A 21,032-nucleotide genomic window follows, 5' to 3' on the forward strand; every position below is an offset into this window, starting at 1 on the left:
TGTGCTATTATTAGTTACTATGTATTGTCAGTATTGCTATTGTATTGCTAGATATTGCTGCATTGTTGAGCTAAAAACATAAGCATTTTGCTGCACCTGCGATAACGTCTGCAAAATTGTACGCGACCAATAAACTTTGATTTGATTAATATATTTTCAAAATACATTTCAACCAGTTATAGTACCAGAGTGTATTACTAACATTGCCCATTTCAAATTAGATTGAACATTTCATTCCATTCTACACAACAAACAAAACACTCATAACTAGAAGGATGTTATGCAATGGGAACTATGGAATAGATCAAATGTTTTATTAAAACGAGGAAACGGCTAGTTCTCTAGCAGGAACTCATATAACCTCTCCGTGTGTCATTAGCATATTCATATTTTGTTCTTCTGTGGATGTGGATGTGCTCAATGTGTTTGCGAAACAACAGATGAGAAAACCCCCAGCCTCATGCTGAGATAAAAGTCATAGGACATGTTGCATGTATTTAAAAGATACACTAAGTATGATTTGAATTCTAGTGGTAAGTTCGTGCTGCACGCGAGTACAAGCAAACAACAACAACCACCTAAAAACACATTTCATAACACTTGGTTTGACAGCACAATGCCGAAGCCAGTGTGGTTCACACATTTTTGTTCTCCTGAAGTATTTGGCATTTTCTATGCAGAGAACTGAATCTCATGGCATGGGGTGTTTGTCTAGTACACAGCCTGTCCAGTTGACCCCACTGCATTGTGAAATCTTTGAACAGTTTATTGTTGCCACTTAAGCTTTACTTTAGATATGAGGACTTGTGATTTATTATAACTCATTGATGAAATGCAAACATATGGGAATGTCCTGGCACTACAGGCTTAGCCTGGTCCCAGATGAGTTTGTGCTGTACTGCCAACTTCTATGGTCCATTTGGCATGACAATGACCATAGGAGTTGGCTATACAGCTCAAACAGATCTGGGATGAGGCTACTAAATTCCCTCTTCAGCACGGTCACATGGATGTGTTTCTCAGCTGAAAGGACAGGCAGGTGGAAAAGAGTAACATCGTCCATCTGTAGAGAGGAAGTGAATAATACCGGCCTGCTATTACCAAGGATAATGCGGCCAGTTTCTCACTTAAAACACACTTCTCTTGTTTCCCCTGGTTTTCAGGTCAGGCAACATCCTGGCCAACGTCAGAAATCAAACATAGGCTCATTTGGTATTGATCTAGTACAAAGACGACCAGGCCTCTGTTATTAATACATCACTTTTTTTGGCAGGGCGCTCATCTTTATTTAACAGTCCTCGAAAAAGTTTCTGGGGTAGTGCTGGAGCTTTAAACATCAGACGGGCGTTTTAATTACAAATGAGTTGTGACAGGTCTGCTGGGTAGCAACCTGGCCCATTTTAAACGTGATGTCGGCTGACAGCTCGAGCCGTGTTCTCCGAGTGTTCTTCGAGCGCCTCAACATGTGGAAGAAATTGGTCTTTTACATTTCACAGCTTGTCACTTCCTCTGCAGTGCGACCCTTGACCTCCCACTGAGATCCTAACACCCCACAAGGGAAGTGTCCCCGACAAGAGCATTCTGGGAGATTTATGTTCTGCCACACAGGCAAAGTACCAGTCCTCCACACCAACCTCCTCCACTCTACGAAAAGAAAGAGGGGGGAACAACAGAGAAAATTCAGGTGAGGAGGTGGCTGGAGAAGAAGTGAACCTGATCCGTACCTTGAGTAACGGATCAAAAGGTGTCCCTCACAGCACCTCGCGGAGGCCCGTTAAGGCACCGCTCCGTAAGTCTAGCTGACGTTTGTGTCACATTTGCATATGGATCCTTTCACGTTGCATTACTTCTCGGAGCGGAGTTATGATATTCAGATGGAGAGATTACGTCAAGCTCTGAGGAGAGAGATTGGATAGACAACTTTAACCTAGCCCACAACTGGAAATCAAATTCAGCGAGGAAAGAGAGGAACAAATTATTTCTGTTATCCAGCACTCTGTCAAAGTCGGGGGCCTCAACCATTTCCTTCCATTTGGAGGAAGCTTTCTGTTTTTGATGTATAGAGATTCCTTTTTCTTTCTGTGCGTGTAACGCCAGAGCTTTTCTCATTATGTGCTTCCCTCAGAATCAGGACAAGTATATGGAGACCTCTTGTCATAGGATAACACACACATAGTCTTACTTGACAGTCAGACTGAAAGTTGTGCGTTCCTGGGGCCTTAAATTAATTAATCTCCCTCGCATTATCACAGCCCTGGATGAGGTGTCTATTACAGACAAGAAAGTGACTGACAATCCCATCCTTGATGCCTATACCAAATAATAGATTTGACGAGTTTGGAGAAATTATGAAAAAAACGCTGATGTATAGCCATTTTTCACTGTTGACTTTGTTGTGTCAGAAAAGTAAACTTACCATATGAGAATCATAATCCGGTTTTACTTTGTTTGCTCCATGCATATCGAAGTCTATATGCCTTTTTGAACACACGAGAGTCGCCAGAGGCGGTGTGGGTTAACTGACCTTTCACATTAACTGAATGATCCGGTTACACTTGAGTTTGTTTGAATCCAAATGACTAATTAGATTAGGCCTGTGTTCTATGATTGCCGTCAGTGGATCAGTAACTGGATGCAGCGGATCAGAGTTGAGAGGGTTTAGTTTTGTGTTGTTGCTTTTCTCCCCCTCGTTTTGCCAATGCATCATACTGCATCATAATACCCCCCCTGAGCACAATTTCGAGGATTTTTCATCTGTCTCTGGAACGCTGCCCTGAACATTCAGGATAAAGGTCCCTCAGGGTTAGGGTATTGGTCATTCCAGTCAAACTTTACCACTACGTTATATCGTTATAATGTTATATCTCTACCAGTCTGCGATGGTCCCCCAATTAATGTTGCACTGTCCATATTCTACATTGATGTTTTATTGTTATGTCAAAGCCTGTTTCTATAGATACAAGAGTAACCCCACAAAGTGGATGTTACAGATTGGGACAAACGGAACCCAAGGGGAACACTGTTTAGTTTAACCCCCCTCCCCCATCGCATACATACAGCATGTCCTCTATGCTTATGAATGAACAGAGATGGAGATGTAAAGTGTACTTCAACAAGATCATTTTATTAATCACCGCTATAATATTCCAACATGTTATCCAAGCTTCAAGTGAGACTGCAAAGATCTGTGATCCTACTTCGAGTTGCGTCATCGAGTAAACAATGTTACGTTCGAATAACCACATCGCTGTGAGTCGAAACAATCGCTGAATATAAAACCCCGCCACCGAATACCGGCAGCGAGGGCACTCTCGGGTAATCAATGATTCACTGACCTTGGCTCCACGGTCAACTTTGGACCAATCACAGGGCAATTAGAAGCCCAGGTGAGTGGAAAGGGCTCGGCTGGTCGGCTTTCACTAGCAGTAACGGCGCCCTGGACTTCTCAGTGTGGTGGACCCGGGGCCATGTTTTCCAGCCGAGGTCTCTCTCGCTCTCTCTCTCCCAGCTCTTTCTTTCTCTTCTCTTTCTCTGTCTCTCTCCCTCACTCTGTCTGTCTCTCTCTCTCTCCCAGCTCAGAGAGAACCAGCTGGATAACAAGGAAGCTGTTGTTCTACCCTCGGAGCAACACTGGGGTTGTGGCAGCAGCCCTCCAAGTTCATGGACATAGCCTATAGCTGTCAACACTGTGCTAATTCTGGCCCAACACCATCTGAGAATCAGGGTTGGTGAATTAAACCCGAAGCTGCAGTATGGTGCTCTCTCTTCTCTTCTCTCCTCTCTTTCTCTCTCTCTCTCTCTCTCCGTCCACAGCGGCGCTGGTGTTTTAACACACAAACAATGACAATGAATGTCCTCTAACAGTGAATGAGCTTATATCAGACCTCAGCTGTACCTCTTAACTGCATGCCTGTCACTTTCTGCAGTACTTCCAACCCGTAAGCTAGGTACTTCTGAGTTTGTATTATTTCGATGTACCTACTTTGTTTAATATATTCTTATTTTTCTGGAATTCATTATATTTTTAGGACCTATAGCAAAAAAATATACTCATTGTCTGTTGAATGCATTTGAAAGAAAAAGCATGTTAAACACACCCAAGTTTGTGAATAATGTTTGTACATTTGACTACAAGGGTCATTGACTCAGTGCCATTCTGTTATTGATTCTCTTACACCTTCTCAATCTCCATCTCTGTCGGTCTCTGGCTTTTCTATGAGGAGACATTTTTACCTTTATTTAACTAGGCAAGTCAGTTAAGAACAAATTATTATTTACAATGACAGCCTACCCTGGTCAAACCCGGACGACGCTGGGCCAATTGTGCGCCGCCCTATGGGAGTCCCAATCACAGACGGATGTGATACAGCCTGGATTCAAACCAGGGACTGTAGTGACGCCTCTTGCACTGAGATGCAGTGCCTTAGACCACTGCGCCACTCGGGAGAACTTACATCTCATGTTTGACTTACTGTACAGTAACTGTCACAGTAAAAAATAAATCTGAATTCGGTATATACTGTAGGATCTCTTTAACAGAACATTTTATGATTTTGAATGTTGACAGCACACATAAAGACTTAACTTTGCAAGCCAGAGTTAAATAGTTATGCAATCACATGACAGATCATGGAAAAAATAACATATTCTTCACTCTGAAAATAAAATAACAGATATAAGCTTATTACCTTGTAACTGTAGGCATTCCTAATGTTTACCAGCAAAGCCCTGGTAATTAAGAACTACATCTGGGTTGGAATGAAATCTGATGTCAGTCTCCGAAACCAGGAGGAAGCTGAACAGTCTTGCCATTAAGTACACTTTAGCCGTCAGACGGATTTGCTGATATGTCGCCTATATTTAAAGGTTATTATTACTGATATATTTAATCCCGCAGCAAGAGAGAAAAATTATATCATCTCAGAGGTTTCCATATTTATTATATAGATGTGACTGGCTGCAGAAGAAGACGAGAAAAAAAGCGCTGAAAAAAAGTTTCACATAGTGAAATTTTTACATGTATCAAGCTAAGGTTTACTTAATTAGAACCTCCAGGCAATGCAAGAACCCTTTTTTAAATTCTGTGAATGTTAATATGCTAAATAATGCAAAGCTCCGGCTCTTCAAGCATGAGACACACATCTGGCGGCTTACCATTTAAATTACAGCAAAAAAATGAGAGAGAGAGTGAGAGAGAAAAGAAAAAGGGGAGGAAAAAACACTTCAAAAGTAATTTTCCAAAGGAAAGAAGAATGGAGAAATGTATTACAACCAAATTTAATTTCTTTTTCGATTTTTCATCATGTCTAATTGCATGCATTAGAGCGTTCAGGCTCGGAAGGTTTGGCTTCTTAGATTGTGGGAGATGTGTGTGCAGGGACGTTTCATAAGTCTCTCTCTCTCTTTCTTTCTCTCTGAGGAAAATCAGCCTCTTAGACTTTGTTGCTTTTGCAAACTCTCCTGACAGAACAACGCAACAACTTTACTACCTGCCTCTGACTACGATCACTACACACCACACATGTGCAGTATGCACCACTGGAAGTGGGAAGAAATATTTTAACAATATTGCAATCATGTGTTGACTGTTTTATTTTAGGAATAATCTACATGATTTTGAAACATGTATTTGGTAATTATATAGTCAATTATGCAGGACTATTTCATTGATTGGTTGCTTAAATTAATGATGTCCTTTTGATTGATAAAAATAGTGATTTAACAAATATTTAAGAGTGCATTTTTTGTAGTATTTTTTTTACATCCCAATTTAAATTGTATTTACTTTTTCTTATTTCAGTTACTAGATACTGTATGTGATGAAATGGTGTTAGTCAATATGTACGTTACCATATATATAGATAGACATGCTGTTTGTGTGTATAAAATCATTGTTTCATCCTACTGTTTACTGACGGTTTGAGATATTTTTGCTCAAATATGGTTTTTTTTACAAACTTTTTATTGCTTGTTTTCTTTTTGAACAACCTACCTGGTCAACTCCTACCAGCACTCCTACAGGAAGCAGAACCAGGATAAAAAATGTCTTCATAAATCAGACATAAATAATGATTTATGGTTACAGTACTTTCTCTCTCTTACTGTTGTTGCCAGATGTGCTTTGCTAATGAAAATAAACATGAATCTTTCTTTTCTTTCTTTCACTCTTATATGACAGGGAAGAACTCCACAGTAGTGGTCCCTGAGAAAATAGAGGAGATGAGAGATCCCTACACAGAGAAAGCAGAGACATGGATGCACTACAAGGTAACAATGTGATTTAGGAAAAATAATTTCTATCCCCCCACACACACACACACACAGAAACCGTCTCCAGCCCTACACACTCCTCCCGTCGTTATTATCTCAGATTTGTCCAAATATATTTCACACTAACAGGTATTTTTTCGGTCTTCAAAGCCAGTTTTGATCTGCTTGACAAGCCAAAGCAGCTGAAATTCTGTGAAATCAGCATTGCCAGCCAGGCCTTTTTATTGCTCCGAACACGCCTCTGCCTGAGCTACAGAGGACTTAAGCTAAATGAACCAAAGCCTAGTATGTTACCTGCCATACTTTGAAGTGGTAATTGCAGAACTACTTTTCTTTGCTGATCTGGCATTGCTGTCTCACGTTCTGCTTTGCTATTGTGCCCTCCTTTGTTGTTGTGATGTTATTGTGGTGACGTTATTGTGGTGAAGTTATTGTTGTGATGTTATTGTTGTGATGTTGTTGTGATGTAATGGTTGTGATGTTGTGGTGTTGTTGTTGTGATGTTATGGTTGTGAAGTTATAGTTGTGATGTTTTGGTTGTGATGTTGTTGTGATATGGTTGTGTTGTTGTGACGATATGGTTGTGATGTTGTTGTTGTGGTGATATGGTTGTGATGTTGTTGTTGTGATGTTATGGTTGTGGTGATATGGTTGTGATGTTGTTGTGAAGTTGTGGTTGTGATGCTGTTGTGGTGATATGGTTGTGATGTTGTGGTTGTGATGTTGTTTGTGATGTTGTTGTGATGTGGTAGTTGTTGTAGCAGATGATGCATAAACACCACATAAGCTAATATCCACCTCACACTCTTCCCAAGCCTTTATTCCTCAAGCTCCCCTCTACAGCCGCGTTACAAGTGGCTCTTATTCTCAAGACGGCCAATAATCAGCACTGCTGACCTCTTAAATGAATAAGTTTGTTGATATGAGGTGTTCTTTTTTCTGAAGCCACAAAGCTGCAGGGTTTTAAACGCTGCTAACTCTGTCAAATGTCACCCGGTTGAAGCCAGTTGTCTAATGATTAAGTGCAGTGATCTCAAACCTGCCCCAACCTGGGCGCGGGGGATCAAATTTCAGCCCCCTCTCAACCTACGGTGCCAGGCTAATTAAAATGTATTTTCTCCAGGCGACCACTTCAGCCCAGAGGGCAGGAATCGCAGTGGAAAATCTGGCTCTTAAGATATTGCATTAAATGTATTGTAGAGACACCAGAGAACATTGTGGTTTATATGTCTCCTGTGTTTTTTCTCCTCTTCCCTCTCTCTCTCTCTCTCTCTCTCTCTCTCTCTCTCTCTCTCTCTCTCTCTCTCTAAATCTCTCTCTCTCTAAATCTCTCTCTCTCTCTAAATCTCTCTCTCTCTCCACCTTTTTTATTGTGATCATCACTCTGGAATTCACACTTTCTTTGGCAAAGATTGCACTATGAAAACCAATGGGGCTTTTATAGGGGCCTTACCCTATTTACTACATCCTGGGCACAGTTCTCACAGGTGGAGGAGAGAGAGAGAGACGGAAGGCTCTTTTTCAAACTAGGGAGCTGATTAACATAATCAGGAAGTATTTCACAATTCTAGCTAGCAGACAGCCTAAGCCCACCCAAGGGCAAGGCAGCACTAGTTGACAGGACAAGGTAAAGCAAGCCGTTAACACGTTGCCGGGCTTAACATATAATATCAGGCGCTGAAGTACCTCTGCAGGTGAAATATTTAAAACCCACTTCCTACCATTATGACTGTGTTTAGTGTAAATAACAGCAACAGCTGCATTTCTCCATCTACGCCTTGTTTCTCCCTCATCAAAGTTGCTCCTCTCCAGAGATGTGTTATTTGGGTGTCATTCGGTTCTGAGACTGGAAGAGAACAGTGGCTCAAACGTGTGATGCACTGTCTCCATGTGATCCCCAGATAGATCGGGGCACGTTTCCTGCTCTGCCTGCTTTGATTACAAACGACATCCGCATGTGTTGTGCCCCCCCCAATTTGTGCTCTCCCCAACAGAAGAAGCCAATCAACAAGATAAATAGCTCGAGCGCCCATGTGAGAGGGAGCGCGGCACCTCCACCGCTTCTGCAGGGCCAGGCTGACAAACAGGAGACAGCAGCTCCGGCTGCAGCATCATCGGAGAAGAGGGAGAATCTCTGGGCTAAGGAGATGGAGGAGTATACGTTCTCCCTACAGTAAGTCTCACCACTCATTATACAACTTCCAGTCGCAGCACGGAGGAAATGTGAGGACAGCTTTTTGCCTCGCAGAAACGGGGCCGTGATAGCCCCATTTTAGGGCAGAATGTCTCGGTAATAACTACTATAGAAACGATGGCACACTCACACATCTTAGGTAGTGCATTTTTTTAGGGAGTAGATCAGCTTTAATATTGCAAATAGATTGTGGCTTCTATCAAAGTAATTGTTTGCATCATTTCCAGTCCACCATATATATTTTTTTATATCTTTGTTTATAAAAAGTGAGTGACGATATCTCCAACCCCATCGTGGTTATGTATCTCCCCTGGTGCTATGGTAAGATCTTTTAAAGGGGTGCGCATGGCAACATTGGCTCATCACACATACCTCTGTCACTGTGTGGTTAGTTGTTTTTCAATTCCCCTGCAATACAAACTGAATAAGAGGGTTGGGCAAATGTTTTCTCTTTATTGTGGCATACAGCATTTGATTTTAATGAGATAACAGGGATGTATCAAGCACAAACAGCCCAAGATACACATGGTATAAAACACCTCCGCCAAACACGTTTGAGAAAAAAATATTTTCAGAGTATTAAAATAATATAAAGTGAGTATTGCTTATTTCAACGGGAAACAATGTTTTTCAGGTATTTGTTTTTATTTGAGATTTGAGAACATAAATTAATACAAGGCGAATCTGCAACCATCACAATGAGAGGGAAAGCCTCACACTCTCAGGGGATTAAAAAGGGGCCTGTGTTTCCTCATTTCAGAGTAGTTTGTAATTTATAGCTTCCGGTGGCATATTAAACAAGATCAGAGACTACACTCTGGCATCTCCCGAACACACCAGGGGAATTAAAATCATTACCACGACAACAAAAATGAGGCCACAAACATGAGGACACAATGCTAAGTGAAGGAAGAGAAAAGCACATAATGATTCTAACTTGTATGGGCAGACTATACGACGGGAAACATGTCAAGTGTGTTTTACTTTTACTTTAGGACACTTGGTTGATTATTCAACATGTGTTAAGCTGTGGAACATATTACAATTTTGCCTTTATGCCCTATAATGAACTAAAGCCTTAGAAAGCTACTCCCATATTTATTACGTTTTAAGACCGAGCTCAAACTTCAAGCAGAGCTCACTCGTCCTACATTACATCTGTTCATCACAGCAATCAGAGGCACTGATGTTGTCTTTACTCAATATCCCAAACAGTCCTGCAGTGCTTTTTGAGTTACGCTGGGCATGTCTAGCACCTGAGGACTGTATGGGGAACAAGCATACGGGGATACTTGTATTGTTTTATTCACCATTCCACTCTTCTTACTGTAATGATGTCATCTGTGATGCCGTGTGCTGGAGCTCTGTGTTCTATTCAGAATTTCTGGATTCATATTGGGGTGATTGAGGGAAATTACTGCCATCTAGAGAACCACGAGAGACTGAGCCCATTGATGAGAGCCTTGTTTTTATGGCAAATCAGATATACACACCGCGCTCACACTGGCTACTGTGAATAATGTTCAAAACATACTGTATTTTCAGTTTGCCACTAACCTCAAGATTCTTATCCTCTCGACCATAACCTATTTGGTTTATGAAGGCATCTTGATGAAGCTCAAACAATATTACCAGGAATATCATTACCATATCAAATTGCAAATCATATGCCAATATTGACCTTTCCTTTAAGATAATACACAATGCTGGATATTAATTCTACAAGAATGTCATTTACCCACACGAGCAAACACGGCGTGCATCATCGCTAACAAGAACTAGAGAATAAAGTCTTCCCTAAGATGAACCACTCTACTGGTTCTAACGAGGTAGAAATCAGTAACACCTTCTGGCAGATGATAAAAGACATTGAATGTTGTGTATTGTACATAATATAGCGGGCCTACATAAATAATGTTTTCCATTTGAAGTTTTAGCTCTATGGGGCAGTATCTGGTTCAACCCTCTCTTTCTTGGAGTTTTGATTATATTCCCCTCTCAGTTTTATCCCCTTCGATTTGCATATCAAAACGTGAAAAGGTATTAGTTGCCAACCTCAAATGCAACTCATCCCAAAACATACGTCGCTGCACGATAATAACCGTTAACCATGAATTACAATTTCAAAGGAAAACACAATGCTCTTAAGTGCAAGTATTGACAATAACAGACAATTCCCCGCAAATAAAAAGGCAGGAATTTCCTGCTCAGTTGATATCTGTTTGAAGAAACATGAAAGACACTCGCCGACCCTTCCACCTTATTTGATGTCTGCGAGTGGAGACTTCTTAAGCACCTTTCTCAAAAGAATGTGAGTGAATAAAATCAAAGTGTTTGATTGGTGTTGTAATTTGAAATGGCCAATTTGCTACTGGGTACCACTGCAACAACTTTTACTAAGGTAAACATATTTGAATTCACTACTATACCCTACTGTACTGACCGATAAACAATGTAACAATCCAACAAAGCATTTTAAAGTCAATGGTGATCTGCATTCTTAGGACTTTTCTGATTCCATATAAAATAGGAAATGAACAGGAAAGTGGTAGCTGCATTTACATGTATCTTTAACAGCCTCTTATTACCAACTTTAGTGGGCCGCGCAAACTCCTCCTGATTTCATTGTAGTGGGTTTTGGTGTAGTCTGTTGTGGGAGGAGTTGCCTTTTTATCTGTTAGGAAAGTTTTCATTGGATTTGTGAAACCCAACTTGAACTTTAAGATGATAACAGTACTTGAAGTTTAAACTGTGACCTCTACACATGAGCACCTCTAATAATATTAAAGACCCAATCAGCATTGACACAAGGGGCCAGTACTCATGAGGAGCCAGTACTCAGGAGGAGCCAGTACTCATGAGGAGCCAGTACTCATAAGGGGCCAGTACTCATTAGTCAACTATATTGGTCTGGAGGACTACAGGTCATTACAGAAAACATATTTGTTCACAATCATCTGTCCCTCAAATGTGTTTTGCTTTCCCCCTCTGTTTGTGCATTAATTAGACTGCCGAGTGTGTCGCAGCAATGGTATCCAACTAAATATTTTTTTCTCTCGTTTTGGGGAAACCTGTTTTAATCAAACTCACTCTCACATAACAATTAGATCTAATTAGCCCAATTATCAAGACTCTAATTACACTGAAATGTACCCCCTAAATCTCATATCAATTATATCTGTGACTTTTCTGTTAGAGAAAGAGAAAGGGAGAAAGATAAGACAAAGTGTAGCGACACCCTTTGCCTCCAGAGGCCACAGGATGATGCAAGTATCCCCACAGTAGATTCAGTCCATGCTGAAACTGGTAGAGGAGAAGCTCTACTGTCTGATAGCGTTGTGTATGTCTCCTTATCGCTCGTTTGGATTTTGCACTGTCACATACTGTAATAGAGGATTGTTTCGACTTCAGTTTTATTTCTGTCGCAAATGATGAATTCCGACATTTTGAAGAATTACTGTATGTGCAGCTTTAGAAATTAGGTCGGTTCTGTTGAATCGATTTTTGGTATTTGAACTGTAGTAATCATTAATTTAAAGGCATCTCTCTCATGGGTGGTCAGAGGCCTTAATGCTTTCTAAGGTCTTTATGATCCATCAGAGCATAGTTGACCCAGTGCAGTCTCTCTCTGTTCTCGTACATTTATCTTCCATTAGCTTCCTTCCATTCATTCAGTCTACCATCAATGGAACAGTTGCACTGTTGCAGCACAACACCAAATGCTGCATGCTGCAGTCCATAGGGCATACGGGGGTAATCGTAGAAAATCTGTTTTGTTCCTCTGTGAGACTCGGAACCCTAACAGTTCTCATTGTGGCATTCCGTGGAGTCACCAGGAAGTCGGGAACACAGTGACCTACTTTCCCCTCCAGCCTGATGGGTTGGAGATCCACGCTTCCCTTCCACCCGTTCCCCGGCAGGGCTTGGCAAGGCCCCGCTTGTGTCCCTGCCTCTCCGGCTGTGTGTGTGACGACGAGAGGGGCTGGCCAAATACCGCCAGGTCACGAATCGACGACGCTCACCTGTTGGCGGGGTAGGGGGCAAGCCCCTCTCTCCCTCTGTCGGCAACGCCGCTCTGCTTTCGGAAAGAAAAAGAAAAGTAAGTATTTTTTTCTATGCCTGTCTGTTTGGAAATGGCTATGAAAACACATTGTGCTTTGTTATGGGTTGGTTATCTAAATATTGCACTGAAGTGCATCGCTGATTTGACAGTGCATTGACAAAAAAGACTAGTGCACACTGATGTAAACAACAACCAGAGAGGAACGCCTGGAACCTGAAAGAGAGAGAGGGAGAGAGAGAGAACCACCTGAAACAACAACAACCTTCCTCAACGATCCCACATACTGCGCTACTCCAATCCAGAACCCAGCAGGGGTCAATCAAATCTGATGTAATGCTCGGTGGAGTTGTGGGTAGAGGTGACGAGCGGTCACCCACCACAGGTTCCCAGAGCCCTTTCCTGCATCCGTGGCCTGGGAGCACATGTTGCCTTCACCCCTCCGGGTCGCGCTAGATGTTGCTCCCACTTCAAGGAAATCAGCGCTGTCAGCTTTCTAACAGGCAGGTCCCTGCCCTGACGCCATTTGCTCGTCCCTGGCAAAGTGGCCATACGATCAGAGAAAGGCCCTCCTAGGCCTGGCAAGTCTGGTATCGTCTGGTCTGGGTCAGTGAGCTGTGTTTCCCACATCCCCTTTATGGGGCCTTGGAGAGAGAAAGAGAGAGACGGAGAAAGAGAGAGGAGATGTTCACAGTGCACAGAGGGCAGGGGCAAAGGTGAGGCTGCTCTGCCACTCTTTTCCAGTTCATTTGTCTTCACATGTTATCTGAATGACATGAACACTGAAAAAATAATGCCATGTCAATAAACATCTTGAAAAAGTTTGACTCATTCCAGTAGTTTTCCCAAAATAGTTTTTAAAACAATAAATGATGCTTGGATGGAAGTGACTTTTACAAGACAGAGACATACTGACTAATGTACTGTAGTACAAACATACAGAACACACTCTCCTTGTACAAATAAACACGGGATCCTGATTTTCCATTGGAACAACATTGCTGACGAGTTGCTCTTCTAATAAGCTGACAGGCTGTAACCGTTGATTTTATCAGCTGTCTGACAGTCATATTTGTATTTCTAAATATGACGTTGGCCGACCATTTTGGGTATTGTCAATTTTAACCAAAGCACACTGTCTGAATCATCGCTGTCCGACTGACCTGTTGTTACCTTTCCCTGTTCTCTGGGTAGTCATTAGATTCAATTATTTGCATAGGCAATGGCATGTGTGGCAATCGCTATGTTTGTAGGGTAGACTGTTCCAGCGTCCTTTCCACACACCAGTCTTTTATGTGAGTGCATGAGCTTTGTCGGTATGGGCTAGGTCGCTACTGTCAGTCTCACCCTTCGTTGGCTGGCCCATTCCCAGTGTAAATCCTGTGCCTGACACACACACACTCTGGAGGTTTCTGTGCTTCTACACCTGCATTGCTTGCTGTTTGGGGTTTTAGGCTGGGTTTCTGTACAGCACTTTGAGATATCAGCTGATGTACGAAGGGCTATATAAATACATTTGATTTGATTTGATTTGTGGGGCTGGAGCCCCATGGCTCTGGGATTACAGTCTGCCAGTGGGCCCTGATGGAAGGATGCAGTCTTAGTTGGCCAATCATCACCACCACCCCCATCTCCTACCTACACCCCCTCCATCCCTTACCTCTACCACAACCTTCCCCTACCTACACTCCCTAACCCAGAACATCAACCATCACCACCTTCCCCTACCTACACCCCCCCCACCCCCTTAACCCTGAACGTGTGGTGAAATAAGAGAGAGAGAAAGTGAGAGAACGAGAGGGGAGCATGATGGAGCTTTGACACACTAACATGCCTGCTGGGAGCGTGTGCAGTGGCATGTGGGGTAGCGTGATGTGCAACCTGCCTGGTGCAGAGAAGAGCCTCACACATGCATGCTGGGAATGCAGCAGTTCTTGTTTCTCCTCTCTCTATCTCACTCTCTTTCTCTCTCTCTCTCTCTCTCTCTCTCTCTCTCTCTCTCTCTCTCTGGTGACAATGTCCTGCAGTTATGAAGACAAGGTCACGAGTAGAATGAAACTACCATGTTAAATACTGATGCAATTCTCAGGAGGCTTCTTGGGGCCTCCCAGTGTACATCACCCAAATAGATCTCTCCAGAGCACTTGCGATTAGTTGTTTCCCCTGCCATAATCAGAGGGGTTATTAAACTGCAGCGATACCACACCGCAAAGCATTGGATTGTTTTTTAAAGGTCAGAATTATACTGAGGTGATGGAAAACAACCTGCTTTGGGATGCTAAGTGCTGTGTTTATAGAGGGGGAGAGTAAGGGTAGCCCCTTTGGTTTGTTGATCCCAGGTGCATGCGAATCCTAATGTTTCCACCGCTATTTATGGTTCGCTATGGGACTTACCATTTCCATGTTTTAATCCTAAATCCATCAAGTCTATAAAAAGGCCACATGTTGCATTTTGGGTTGAAAAACAGGGAAGAATGGCTACCTCATGTAAACAGGCAGGCCTGTTCTCATGAACGAGGCCAAAACACGTTTCGGGGGGATATTTGGCTTGGGTAGAACCTTCCTCTGACTACCCGTTCTCTCTGCCAGTTCTGTAGCAATATTACAGTGCTAGCGTTTCATTGGTTCTCCTACACTTGCCTTGCATGTAAGAACCTCCTCCTCGCATTAAAAAAGGCCCAGGCAGCTATTAGTCAAACAAGGCCTCCTAATTAAGTGGAACATATTTTTTCACTACTTTTGATTAGGTTAGAGAGCCCAAGCTCCCAGTCCCTCTCAGCTGCAAATAATTCTGATAATTTGGCAGTACAGGCATTATGCTATTCTAATTATATGATGTACTCCAATTCTACAGCTGAGTCACGATGCCATAATTCTCTTTACTATACCCCAAATACCTACTGCTTTCCCATTTTCTCAATGAAACTCATTTATGTGTATCTTGCTTTGCCAGTGTCCTGGAAATGGGGCAACATATAAAACTGAAGATGTTAAGGTAATTGTAGGGGTTGGGAGAAAAAGAAAACCATGTTAAGTTAAACCTCGAGAAAATTGAGCACATTTTAAAAATAACAAATAAAACTTCTCATAAGATGATATCAAGATGACTTAATTAACCGAAAGCCTCGGTTATGGCCTCGCGGGCATGCTGTTGTGGGCTTTTTTACGTTCCTTTTTTTGGCGGCTTTTGGAAAAATACCACCACTGCTGGACCATATGATTATCATTTAATATATCTTATGGGAGAGAGTGTATTTGGGATTTTCACTTTGTTTTTGTTAAGAGGTTTCATAGCTTCCTGCTTGACTTCATCCCACCTGCTCCAGATTTTTACATGCCAAGATTGTTCAATCTATTACAGATACTTCTACCCCAGAAGTAGAAACACCTAGATATGTCTAGTGATAACTATTTTTGCCATTACAAAGGCTCTTTAAAAATGTGTACACAGTGATGTAATGTTGTCCCATGGCTTGCAGAGTTACCTCCTCCCTATTGACCCAGGGGACACGGCACACAGTGACAGTGATGCCAGCTTGACTACAATATTGTCCCTAGTTAATTGTCAGCAGCATTAGAAAGGTCAGGCTGTTGGAATCACATAGTGCCCCTCGCTGCTTTGATTGAAGCATTCATTCCCAGCTCGTGTTTTACCAGGAAGTGTTTTTTTAAAGCTATCAAGGGTCAGATTAACTAGGTGACTTTCTCTCTCTCCTACAGATGTAGGATCTTAATTTGACCAATATTGTCACAGTAAAATAATCCTGCAGCAACAGGATTTGAACATTTAGTCCATAATGTTGCTTGATAGGTGGTTAGGCTATTAGCTGTCCAAAAGTAGGTTACATGAAAAGTGCAGTACTGTTAATATAACTGTATGTTAGTGTGGGTTTTCAGTGAATTTATGTAAATCACAAAGCTCACCTGCATTTCCTGCGAAATGTTTCAGCAACAAAAGAGTGATCAAATTAAGGTCCAACATCTGTAGGCCAGGTTTAGTCTGCTGTCAATTATAGATAACAATCTTAGTTTACTGTCACTGTAGAAAATAAATGCTGTTCTACTGCGCCTGTGTGTGTGTGTGTGCAATGAGCTGCAGTGGTGTTGAGGAGCATATGCACCCTTCACTGTGTGACGACCCTTAACTTAAAAGCCCATCAGCTGTTGAGGAGGAGACAGTCATGTCTTGTCTCTCTCTCACTTCAAAGAACCAGGTACTGTAACTCAGTGCAGTGCAGGCCTGTGAAATCCTCCTTGAAGTTCAGGCACGCTTTGGATGTGTTGTGTAAAACACGTCGCTATAAAGAAGACATACACTGTGATATTGCTAATCCTGCGATTTACCATCAATCACCAAAAAAGCACAGCTCTCTTTCCACCACTCAGCGGCTTGACGCTCGCTTTAAGTGAGACTGCTTGAGTAAAAAACATAGAGAGAGACGGAAGGAGAGGGAGCATGCTTGCTTTGTTTGAAAACTGGGAGTTAGGAAGATACTTTGACTTTGAAGATATTTGCCTGTAAATCTTGTAAAGTGAGTGTAGCTGCTGCACCAGTGGAGCATAAAAGCTCTAGTGTTAATTTATGCATGTATTCTCTAATACACTGCAGAGGAGCAGCAGGCCCGTGTGTCATGTGTGTGGTTGGGGCCCTTAAGTGGAAGTGACATAGTACTTTGGTTCCAGGATGGTATTATTACATTCTTAGCTGGTTTTTGCTCAGATAACTTTGAAAACCCATGTTGTGCTCAGTTGTAAGCTATAGAAGCTGATTGGAAATTGGTCTGTATATGGTTTGCCATTATGTCAGACAAACCTTCTGAAACGCAAAGGAAAAACAGTTCCCTTGTCCTGGCCTTGCTTACAGAACATAGAATGTAAACAAGGATGATATGTCTTTTTTTTGTCAGTCCTATCTTTCCACTTTGCTTAAAAACTCCAGTATTTTTGACTTACATCACCGATATGCATTCAGCTTGTGAAGAAACAATAACATTATGGGGCATTTGGCGAACTGTCTAGCTAGCGTTTCTTTAAAAAAACACATCTGCAGATAAGAATCCGTTCCCCAACGGGGCTTCAGAAAAAAAGTGGTTTTGGTACATTTACAAAACAATGCCCCCCACACAAAAAAAAGAAGTGACAGCAAATAACTTAATCCTACAATAAATGATAAATCTGGTCGTTAAGTGGCCCCAGATTTAGAGCCTTAACTGACGGGGAGGGGGGATATTTCTCAGGGTTACCTTCTTTCGTGCTCCCACCCCTGCAGCCATCTCCGCATAAATCAGCTTTAAACTCCACGCCACACTGTCTCCCTGCAGTACTGCCATCATTACCCATGCCAACTTAAAGGCTTAATACCTGTCCCTACTCGCTGCTTACTTTATACTATTTTGCTATTTTTAAAGAGCATGGCGTTCATGTCCGTGGTATATCATATATGTAGAGAGAGATGTTCTCTTGTAACATTCAACTGGAGAGGGGTGTGTTGCAACATTATCCAGATTTTAGTTGAAGCTATATGATTTTATTCATGGAGAGTTGTTTCCGATTATTGGTGTATGCAATGCTAATCTTCTTTGAAAACTGAGAAATAAACTACAATGAACTCCAATGAAAATAACCTGGGGAAAAAATCATATATATATGGACATTCCTGCTGACTGCAGGACTGCAAGGACTGCTAACTGCAAGCCCCCTCCAACATTGTTTTAGAGAATTTTGTAGTACGTCCAACTGGCCTCACAACCACAGACCACGTGTAACCATGCCAGCCCAGGACCTCCACATCCGGCTTCTTCACCTGTGGGATCGTCTGAGACCAGCCACCCGGACAGCTGATGAAACTGAGGAGTATTTTTTGTCTGTAATAAAGCCCTTTTCTGGGGAAAAAGTGGGTGTGCCTGGCTACCAAGTGGGTGGGCCTATGCCCTCCCAGGCCCACCCATAGCTGCACCCCTGCCTCATCCATAGATTAGGATCTAATGAATTCATTTCAAATAACTGATTTCCTTATATGAATTCTAACTGAAATTGTTGCATGTTGCATTTATATGTTTGTTTAGTATATATGGAATAGCTTTTTTACATATGAAATAGTATATACGTTATGTCCACAATATGTCTCTTTGAATGTATGGCACTGTATAGCTTTGCAATAAGGCGTGACATTGGAGTGAAAATCCTTCTTCTCATCACACCCCCCTCCCTGCTATTTAAATATTGTACTTTTGGTAATTGGAGGTCCCACAATGAAATCAATTCAGTGGGTGATAACAGATTTCACATTGCGTTACCCATTTGGCTTTGAGTAGCCCCCTTGTGTGGAGACAGCTAAAAATATTCCTATTCATGCATCATCAATATCTTCATTACAAGAAAGATGGGAGTCAGGTTGTATTTGCAGTTCCTCCGTAATGCCTCTTGACAGGGTATCATCTTGCCTATGTCTGTGACACATAGCTTTTTTGTCTACTTTGTCATTTTACTTTTGCCGACGTGCGGAAAGCCTCTCTGTACCACGCCACGAAGCCAGAGTCGTGATAAGGCCTAGGATGATACAACTGACCTTTTTCCAATGACAAAACAGCAAGTAGAGACAAAATACATGCACTTTGTTAAAAACTCACCGCATTTAGGTTGTAACACAAATTTACAGTATGGGCTTCATGAATAAGTGCACTGACAGAATGCAGTAGTATTTTTTTCCAGTAATTGACTTGTATGCTACGTAGTTTATCCTCACTGTACCAGTTTGTTTCAGAGTGCTGCATGAATATTTATCTACAGTCTATAACTGTTGACTGGGCATTTTCTGAATGAAAGCGAGCTCTCCCACATGGAAAGAACTTGAAGCGATCTCTCGTGTTTATCTGCAAGGAAACCTGAGAACGTAACACAAATAATTTAACACTTCACAGAGTGCCTTCCTCCGGGGTTTGGTTGATGATCACTTTTAGTTTATTGTGACTTTATTGTGACTTGATTTAGGAAATTACCAGCCACATCCTGTGACTTAATATTGGGTGAATTGCGCTCCACTGGACTCAAATCTAACAGTACAGTTGGATGAGGGGATGGAGAGAAACAATTGATTATTTTTGCTTTTCCTCTTTAGGCATCATATGCAAACCATTTCCCTGGGTACACACTACAAAGTGAATACCAAGCATCTTTGGGAACAGAAAGATGGCTAGACGTATGGATGTCCACGGGCCGTTGCCTGGAGAAATATTAGGATGCACCTTCGCCTTGTTTGACTCTTCTCACACTGACAAGGGGACATGTTGTGTCTTTAGCCGCGCGCGTGCGTGTGTGTGTGTGTGTGTGTGTGTGTGTGTGTGTGTGTGTGTGTGTGTGTGTGTGTGTGTGTGTGTGTGTGTGTGTGTACTAAGTTTGGAGATGGTAGGGGAGACTAGAGCCCTGTTGAGAGAGGCTCTTATGCTCTCAGTCTTGTCCTAATGTGGCGTTCCAGTTTTCCATGCCAGGTCATTACTGGCCCAGCAGCACCCACTCTCTCCTCCTCTCCATCCAGACTCTCCATCTGTGCCCTCTATATGAAAGAGAATGGCTGAGCAGGAGCAGGGCTGCACTGGGGAGAGAGAGGTGCACTGTGGAGAGAAGCTGAGCAGGGGTAGGAGGGGCTGCTGAGATAGGCGAGAGAGAGGCCTGTGTGGAGAGAAGCTGAGCAGGGGTAGGAGGGGCTGCTGAGAGAGGCGAGAGAGAGGCCTGTGTGGAGAGAAGCTGAGCAGGGTAGGAAGCGCTGCTGAGAGAGGCGAGAGAGAGGCCTGTGTGGAGAGAAGCTGAGCAGGGGTAGGCGGCGCTGCTGAGAGAGGCGAGAGAGAGGCCTGTGTGGAGAGAAGCTGAGCAGGGGTAGGAGGGGCTGCTGAGAGAGGCGAGAGAGAGGCCTGTGTGGAGAGAAGCTGAGCAGGGGTAGGAGGCGCTGCTGAGAGAGGCGAGAGAGAGGCCTGTGTGGAGAGAAGCTGAGCAGGGGTAGGAGGCGCTGCTGAGAGAGGCGAGAGAGAGGCCTGTGTGGAGAGAAGCTGAGCAGGGGTAGGAGGCGCTGCTGAGAGAGGCGAGAGAGAGGCCTGTGTGGAGAGAAGCTGAGCAGGGGTAGGAGGGGCTGCTGAGAGAGGCGAGAGAGAGGCCTGTGTGGAGAGAAGCTGAGCAGGGGTAGGAGGCGCTGCTGAGAGAGGCGAGAGAGAGGCCTGTGTGGAGAGAAGCTGAGCAGGGGTAGGAGGCGCTGCTGAGAGAGGCGAGAGAGAGGCCTGTGAAGAGAAGCTGAGCAGGGGTAGGAGGGGCTGCTGAGAGAGGCGAGAGAGAGACCTGTGTGGAGAGAAGCTGAGCAGGGGTAGGAGGCGCTGCTGAGAGAGGCGAGCGAGAGGCCTGTGTGGAGAGAAGCTGAGCAGGGGTAGGCGGCGCTGCTGAGAGAGGCGAGAGAGAGGCCTGTGTGGAGAGAAGCTGAGCAGGAGTAGGAGGTGCTGCTGAGAGAGGCGAGAGAGAGGCCTG

The 21,032-nt window shown here is 43.1% G+C and overlaps 1 protein-coding gene across 1 annotated transcript in view; it reads left to right on the top strand.

Annotated features, from left to right (window-relative positions):
• ofcc1 (orofacial cleft 1 candidate 1) overlaps positions 1-21,032 on the top strand; it is a 126,217-nt gene that overhangs the window by 50,292 nt on the left and 54,893 nt on the right. Inside the window, exons 14-17 of the mRNA XM_065019060.1 lie at positions 1,164-1,185; positions 1,558-1,789; positions 6,179-6,267; positions 8,265-8,443. Of these exons, the coding sequence (XP_064875132.1) occupies positions 1,164-1,185; positions 1,558-1,789; positions 6,179-6,267; positions 8,265-8,443 (522 nt within the window). The remainder of the gene's footprint in view (positions 1-1,163; positions 1,186-1,557; positions 1,790-6,178; positions 6,268-8,264; positions 8,444-21,032) is intronic.

The sequence above is a fragment of the Oncorhynchus nerka genome, linkage group LG6 (genome assembly GCF_034236695.1).
Source record: "Oncorhynchus nerka isolate Pitt River linkage group LG6, Oner_Uvic_2.0, whole genome shotgun sequence".
NCBI lineage: Eukaryota > Metazoa > Chordata > Actinopteri > Salmoniformes > Salmonidae > Oncorhynchus > Oncorhynchus nerka.